Source organism: Pinus tabuliformis, chromosome 7, assembly GCF_031772625.1.
Source record: "Pinus tabuliformis cultivar Carrire ecotype Pingquan chromosome 7, CPIR1, whole genome shotgun sequence".
Lineage (NCBI taxonomy): Eukaryota > Viridiplantae > Streptophyta > Pinopsida > Pinales > Pinaceae > Pinus > Pinus tabuliformis.
In genome coordinates, this window is record NC_142293.1 from 232745993 (window position 1) to 232754739 (window position 8747).

Sequence of the window (8747 nt, forward strand, 5' to 3'; positions counted from 1 at the left end):
CTAGATTTAGTGGGCGATTTAAAGTTTTTTTTTTAGATATATTACAATATCTTTAGAGTGTCATTGTTAATGACACTTCTTGATTCAGAGGTTGATTTTAATATTTTGTTAATGATTTTAATATTTTGTTAAAAATATTATAATATTTTTTTATGCCATGGTTGCAAAACATGGTAATTTTGAGAACAACAACAAAAAATGAAAGATACTACCAATAGCACCACTTTTGAAAACAAAAGTAAAGGCAGAAATGGTAACTAAATGCAACCTCTAAAAACAGAACTTTGGAAGTTTCTCTTGAAGTTGGTAACCACTTTATTGAAAAAGATATAAAGCTCCTATATTACCCAATAACTCCTTAAAAAATAGAACTTCTTTCAAATATCTTAATATAATCATATAGCCAAATCACATGTTCATATGTTTATGGAATAATGACTTTAACCTCTACATATATCTATTTTCACCAATTATATATATTAACTCTTTCTTAGACCAACCCTTACTACATATAAAATTTTACTTCATTACATACATTTAATCTCACATATAACTTTAACTTTTACTCACTATTTAGCCCACCCTTCATAAACTCTATTAAACCAATTTTACTTAATTACATACATTTAATCTCACATATAACCTTTACTCGCCCATTTATGAAAGGCTCACATATAACCTTTACTCACCGAGGGCGCCCTTCATGAACTCACCATTAGGCCATATATAATTTTACTTCATTACATATACCTTCAATCTCACATATACTTTTATAATCATATCATTTTGCAGATGCCTTCATGAACTCACCATTAGGCCAACCCTTATTACGTATATAATTTTACTTCATTACATATACCTTCAATCTCACATATACTTTTATAATCATATCATTTTGCTGATGATTTCCTACTCACTTTTATGATGATCACCAAAATCAGAAAGCAGGTGTTTGTGCTTTGTCATATATTTAAGTGCCCCTCAATTTACAATCCATTCCCGTTGAAAAGTTGAATGCCATAACGTAGAATGTACAACTAGATGTGCAGTGTTAGAAGTGTCAAACTTGTCTCCAGGTTGCTGTTGCTATTTGTTTGCTTCGTAATATCTTCAATCTTTTCAAACCAAATGACAGTAGCAATGAGAACACACCATGCTTTTTTGTCTTAGAGATTTGGCGGTTTTCCTTCCACACTCATGGTAGTTTTAAAATGGATTTTTGATGACCAGGGCAGGTCTCCTTAGTTTTGGAACTAAGGAAAGTAAGCTGACATTGGATAAGATTTGAAAACACATTATCTAATAAAAAGTATGTGACTTGATAAAAAGAGGACTGTTGTAGAAAACGAACTATTTCTAACTGCAGGAGAACCTAAATGTTGAGATTAACCCATCAAATAGGAATTAAATACTAGAAAAACTATAAAGGAACGTTGATATTAACCCATGAAATAGGAATTAAACACTTGAAAAACTATAAAGGAATGCCTTAGGAAGCATGTCTTGGTTAACCTCGTTATCTCATCAACGTCAATGTGAGGTTTAAATTATTTGAGTTGCGTACTCAAGAATTTGCAGTGAAGCATGGATTAATAATATTATCTGGACTTTTTTTGGTTTATCTATGTGAAATTTGTTTGTTATTTATATGTGAAATTTGTTTTTTATTTATTTGTTAGGAGTATTGTTTATTGAGGTCTTATTGAACAGAGTATTGTTTATTGAGGTCATAATTTTACTTGGAATATAAATTTTTTGTCGAAATTTGGTGAGGAAATTTTCAAAAAATCTCATTGTTGGAGTGTTTGAATAGTTTTTTTATGATAGAAATGGATTCAATACCATCGAGAACCCTCGAGACACCCAAAATTCTAAAGCTTGACAAATATAACAGGGATTTTTTTGAGACACCCAAAATTCTAAAGCAACAGCTATAACCTGGATTTTCAAAAAATTTATCTAGATTTTATCAAAATCTTGTTGAAATTTCCATTATTTTCTCAACAAAATTGTAGCCTCATTAAAAATCCTCTTAATGAAATCTTCTAATTACTTTTGAAATGATAAATTTATATACATTTCCTACTAGTAAAACGCCACAAAGCAAACCCCACACTATTAAAAACAAACTAAGTCCTTTACCTTGGAAAGAAGGAGAAGTAAAAAAAGTGAAAAATAAAATCCAAGGCATTCCATACTTCGGTGGAATGAGCTCCCAAAAGATAAAATCCAAGGCACCCAAAAGATAAAATCCAAGGCATTCCATAGGAATGAGCTCCGAAGGGATAAAATCCAAGGCATTCCATACTTCAGGGGAATGAGCTCCCAAAATGCATTGTGTAGGTAAAATGCATTGTATAGGTGTAGAACCTAATCAAGTTGGGGCAATTTAGAGGACAAAGTCAATAAAGGACTTATAAGAATGGCGAAGACATAGAGGAAAATATATGAAAAGGAGAGAGAGCTCCCTAATGCGTCCTTTATAACAATGGCGAAGACATAGAGGAAAAATATATGAAAAGGAGAGGGAGCTCCCTAATGCATTGTATAGGTGTAGAACCTAATCAAGTTGGGTAGAACCTTGGGAGGAGAGCTCTCTAAATGGATGGTAGGGGTGTATAACTTAATCAAATTGGAGAATAGAGGACAAAGTCACTAAAGGACTTATAAGAATGGAGAGAAGAAAGGATTCTATCCATTCTAGTTTTAGAAATTCTAGGTTGTTCTTTCTCTTTATCAAGGAATTTTTTTTGCTCAACTCCTCTAATCTTCTAATTGAATTCTTTCTAATTCATTTTAGAAAGATCTTCCTCTTCCAGGAAGAAAAAGAGCCATAAACTGGAATGGCTCCATATTCTTAGCTCTCAATCTTTGTTGATCTCTTATAGTAATCACATCTTGAGGTTTGCAAGGGTAACTTGGTATATCTACCATATGGTCATTGACCCGGATATGTCCATGATTCACTAATTGTCTAGCTCCGGGAATGGTGGGAGCCATACCCAATCGAAAAAGAATATTATCCAAACGCATTTCAAGTAATTGCAATAGGACCTGACCCGTTGAGCCTTTGTCTCTTCTAGCAATACGAACATATTTCAGCAAATGCTCTCAGGCATAACTTGTCTCCATCCGCTTCGTATCAGCTCAGCCCGGAGTTTCCAGTATAGCGATCCTTACCCTACGAGCTACTATAATATATGTTCTCAACTTGATATCTATAAAGATAGATGGATCATCCATATCCAATTTGTTGTCCATCTACCATAGTAGACTCACTCATTCATATATGATGAGGGGGCCCTTTTAACTCAGCGGTAGAGTAACGCCATGGTAAGGCGTAAGTCATCGGTTCAAGTCCGATAAAGGGCTCATGTTTCCCACGAAGAAAGAAGGCTCAGGTGTCCATTTCTATTACATAGATAGAAATATTTTCACCGAAATATGAAAATGACAACAAATCGGATTTGGATCCAGTCCGTTTTTTATCTTCTTTTATGAGGCGAACGACGGGAATTGAACCCACGCGTGGTGGATTCACAATCCACTGCCTTGGTCCACTTGGCTACGTCCGCCCCGGAAAAACCAATTTATCTATCTACAGTCATTTCTTCCAAGAATAAAAAATGAGCTAACGTTTGTTCTTATGTGGGTCGTCGGTGACCTCTGATAGGGGATCAAAGCAAGATCGATGACTAACTCTCAACTCTCGAACAAGTTGTATGGCTTATTATCAAATATGTGATAAAGGACTTATAAGAATGGAGAGGAGAGGAGAGATCGGAAAAACTTATAAGGTTTTTTTATAGGAGAGGAGAGGAGAGGAGAAACTTATAAGAATGGAGAGATGAGGAGATAGAAGAAAAAATGAAGAAAGGAAAGGAGATAAGAAAAAAAAATTAAAGGAAATTTATCATTATAAGAGTAATAGAAAAGAATGGAGAGGAGAAATTTCCAAAAAATATATAGAAAAAAGGAGACGAGGGAAAAAAATAAACAAAATTTATGACTAAAGAAGGGAGAAGAGGAAAAACAAAATTTATTACTAAAGAAGGGAGAAGAGGAAAAAATAATAAAAAGGGAAAGAGGAAAAAATAATAAAAGAGAAAAGAGGAAAAGGAAAAAAATAATAGAAGGAAAAGGAGGAAAAAATAAACAAATTTATGATATCATGATATCTAAAATATTAGATAGAATATTATGGAAATAAGAGGAGATGAGGAGGATAGTTATGGAAATAAGAGGAGATGAGGAGGATTGAGTAAAAAAAAAGTTAAAATATTAATAGGTAAAATATTGATATCTATATTAATAGAATATTATGGAAATAAGAATATTGATATCTAAAATATTAGATAGAATATTATGGAAATAAGAGGAGATGAGGAGGATTGAGTAAAAAATTAAAAGATAAAATATTTATATAGATTGTAAAAAATTAAAAGGTAAAATATTTATATAAATTTAGAAAGAATGGATAAAAAGTTAAGGATAACATGGTTAATAAACCAAAAAGAACTTGTGAAAAAATAATAATAATAATAAAAATAAAAATAATAATAATAATAAAAATAATGAGATAATAATAAAAATAATAATAATGAGAGGGAAAAGATTGTAGAAGATTACATGGTTCTATATGTCAAAGTTAGAGAATACACGGTTTATTCCCACAAAATCCTGGGATAGAATATTTATGTAAACTTGGAAGGAATGGATAAACTTTTTAAGTTAGAATAATTATGTAAACTTAGAAGGAATGGATAAACTCTTCAAGTTAGAGATCACATGGCTCTCTATGTCATAGAAAATAAAGTTCTCCACATCTTGTAATTGGTAGCAGCCAACATCTTGTAACTGCGAGAAGCTGACAACCACAACCAAATACTCTGACCTATAGTCTTTGCATATAGTGATAGAGATGATCATGCGTTTTATGTTTCTATAATTTTAAAGATGGGTTTAAAAGCTAATTATGTACCTCAGTTGCCTCAAATCTATTTCAAATTGAATGAAGGCTACGCCAACGTAAAGCTCTACTTCACTGGCCTCAAGTTTATCTCAACTGTATGAAGGCTACGCCAATGTAAAGCTGAAATATGGATGAGATAAATGTACAATTGAGGAATAAATTGAATTTTTTTTCCTTTTACAATGAATCAGATGGATATATTCTAGTTAATATCCATATATACTGAATCTATATTAGTTAATAGCAATGTGGTGAGCATACCAAAATGGGGATTGCAAGAAATGGGAATTACAATAGATCAGGATTTATTCATCAATTGAATTTTTTTCTCCTTTACAATGAATCAGATGGATCCATTCAGATGGATATCAATATAGACTATCTATCCCGATTTATTCATCCATTGAAATTTTTTTCTTCTTTACAATGAATCAGATGGATATATCCTAGTTAATTGAAATTTTTTTCTTCTTTACAATGAATCAGATGGATCTATCCTAGTTAATATCAATGTAGACTATCTATCCTAGTTGATATCAATATAGACTATCTATCCTAGTTAATATCAATATAGACTGAATCTTATTAGTTCATCGCAATGTGGTGGGCATGGGATTGCAATAAGTGGGAATTATTGCAAATCAGGATTTCAATGTGGTGGGCATACCAACATGGGAATTACAATAAAGCAGGTTTTAAGATGGATCTATAAACATAATTCTTTGAAAAAAAATCTTCACCCTTTTAAGATCAAAATGGTTATGAATCTGTACTGGTTCAACCCAATGTGGGAATTAAGCCTGAAAAGGGTGTGATACGCATAAAATGGTTATGAATCTATTGTACTGGTTCAACCCAATGTAGGAATTAAACCTGAAAAGGGTGTGATACGCTGTTACCATGCCTGTTTCTTTTTTTTATCTTCCAAAACAGCAGATTTTCTTCCCACGAGTTTAATGTCGAACTTCCAAGCCATTGTGAAAATATGGGTGCCTAGTAAACACAGAGGTACATTTGTCCCTGCCAATGCCTAATAAGTCCAGAGTTAAACTTGGGCCGGGAGTTCTCCCAAGTCAATATCAAAGAACCAAGTGGCCGAGTTAGGACTTCCCTACTCTTTAAAAGTTAAAGATTAAAGAGGTATCATAATCGACAAGTAACAGTCATGGTATTTACTGTCGTCTATAAAAATCTGAATTTAGTGGCCGTTTGATCAAAGCTGCACAGTTTTAACATATGAATCTTCAATTACTCTTACCATGTTACAAGATTATCTACTAATCTTTCCTATATATAACTAAACCCTGAACCCTAAATCAGCACCATATATAAAAAGAGGAAGACTTCCCATGTTACAAGATTATCTACTAGTCTTTCCTATATATAACTAAACCCTGAACCCTAAATCAGCACCATAAATAAAAAAAGGAAGACTTCCCATGTTACAAGATTATCCACTAGTCTTTCATAAATATAACTAAACCCTGAACCCTAAATCAGCACCATATATAAAACGAGGAAGAAAAAGGAGCGGCATATGCTGAAGTAGTACCTGCAAATTATTTATTTATTTACTATAAATGCAATCTGGAGAACATGGAATCGAAAGATAAAACAGATTATCAAACATTGAACCCACGGACTGATGTGATACAAAGCTGCTGGCCAACAAATCAGTCATTGGCAGGGTCTTCTTACAGGCAAATCCATCAAATTCCAAATGACACTGCAAACAGGAAACCCCATGCTGCTTCCTTGATGGCAAGCACACGGTATTCCTTTTCTCAGTCTTATGGGAGCCGTAGCCTCTGGCATTTCTATATTCCTCGAGCAGAACCCGAAATGCTCCTCTCGAGACCCCAAAGCTATGCACCAGAATCACAGACATTTGTTTCGACAGAGCCAAGGCCTTAATTACAACACCCAAACCTTCCAATCCCCCCTTTATAACACCAAACCCTCTCGCGGAAAAAGCCGCAATTTTCCCATGGAAGGCATTAACACCTTCAAATACATTAAAAACGCTCTTGGACAGCTTGTAACCCTTGATTACATAATGCCACCCAATGTCATTAGCGTCCATTCCTAGGGTTTTGGAATACCTGACCAGATTGATGGCCCCCTCGGAGGCCTTGATACCCTTGGAGAGGATTTTGAAACTGCCGCTGCTGTCTTTGATTATGAAACCTCTGCTGGCGCTCTTGGCGAGCACCTTGGTAGCTGCCATGGCCAGGACTAGGACTTGGGCGGGGCTGGGAGAGCCGAGCGTGTGGACGGCCTTTACTCCTTTCACCACTCCGTCTGCAAATTTAATGCCCGAGGCCACGCTCTTCAGTGGCTGCTTTCCTTGCGCGTGGAGGCGGAACCCCATCCCCAGCCCCAGCCCTAAGCTGACGCAGCTGATGATTGCGAGTTCGAATCCGTATGTCTCGGTCTGCAGGGCGATCTCCTCTATCCAGTCATGGTCAGCGACATCGTCCTGATGAGTGCCTGAGTCAAGCATTTTTTAACCGTTTGCTTCATCTATGCCTCTGCAGCAAAAAAATCGAAAATGGCGTCTGAAATAGGCAGTCTCCAAGGACAGAGACCGGACGAGTCACGGGAAGCCTCCAGCGCTCTCCTCTTCCACTTGATATCGTGTAAAGCAATGCTCCATGACAGTTTGCAGTCTTTGGATTTAACCAGCTGACATAATTCTTACCAGACATTTGGTTGGATGCTGTATAGTGTGATAACCAGCAGGTTAAAATCATCAGACATTTGGTTGGATATTATGAAGAGACATCTTTAATAGATTTTATCCCTCTATTGAACAAGTGTCATATAGCTAAGCCATACATATGTTAAACGTTACATAGTGTGGGACCCACCACGGGATTAAAACTTGGTTATGGACGGTTTAGCGTTTCACTTAGGTTCATTGGTGGAGTTTATCCCTATTGGTTGTGAGCTCTATCACTTCAAACAAGGGGGCTTCTCTCTCAATTAATTTATACAATGAGTATATATATATATATATATACACAATGCAGAGAGTTATTAAGGCTTGGTTATTAATCTTGTTTAAATTTAAGGGGGTTATTAATGGTTTTATAGTATTGTATATATTGGTTGTGGTACATTAATGGTTTTATAGCATTGTAAATTTAAGGGGCGTTATTAATGGCTTTATAGCATTGTATATATTGGTTGTGGTTTTCTTTTGATGTTTAAAAGTTGTTTTTCTGTGGCACATTAATGGCCTTATAGCATTGTATATATTGGTTGTGGTTTTCTTTTAATGTTTAAAACTTGTGTTTTTTGTAAGTTTGGTAGAACTACATCTTCATATGCCCAACTTGTCACCCCGATCGGAGGGATAGCACAATATTTAAGAGACTTCTAGTTCGGTGAATACAATCAGTATATATATATATATATATATATACAATGCATGGGGCACTATATATGCTACTAATCTTGTTTAAATTTAAGGAGTGATATTAATGGTCTTATAGCATCGCATATATTGGTTGTGGCACATTAATGGCCTTATAGCATTGTATATATTTATTGTGGTTTTCTTTTGATGCTTAAAAATTGTTTTTTTTGTAAGTTTGGTAGGACTACATCTTCATGATGTCCAACTTCTCACCCTGATTGGAGGGATAGCACAAGATTTAAGAGACTTCTAGTTCGATGAATACAATCAGTATATATATATATATATATATATATATATACAATGCTATAGAGTTATTAATGCATGAGGCACTATATATGCTACTAATCTTGT

General features: G+C 34.6%; 1 protein-coding gene across 1 annotated transcript; it reads right to left on the reverse strand.

Annotated features, from left to right (window-relative positions):
- Positions 1 to 6510: 6510 nt before the first annotated feature.
- Positions 6511 to 7735, reverse strand: LOC149246700 (uncharacterized). Its single transcript, XM_089458002.1, has one exon. The coding sequence runs from the start codon at positions 7473 to 7475 to the stop codon at positions 6540 to 6542; it is 936 nt and encodes a 311-aa protein (XP_089314128.1). The 5' UTR covers positions 7476 to 7735; the 3' UTR covers positions 6511 to 6539.
- Between the last annotated feature and the right edge of the window lie 1012 nt (positions 7736 to 8747).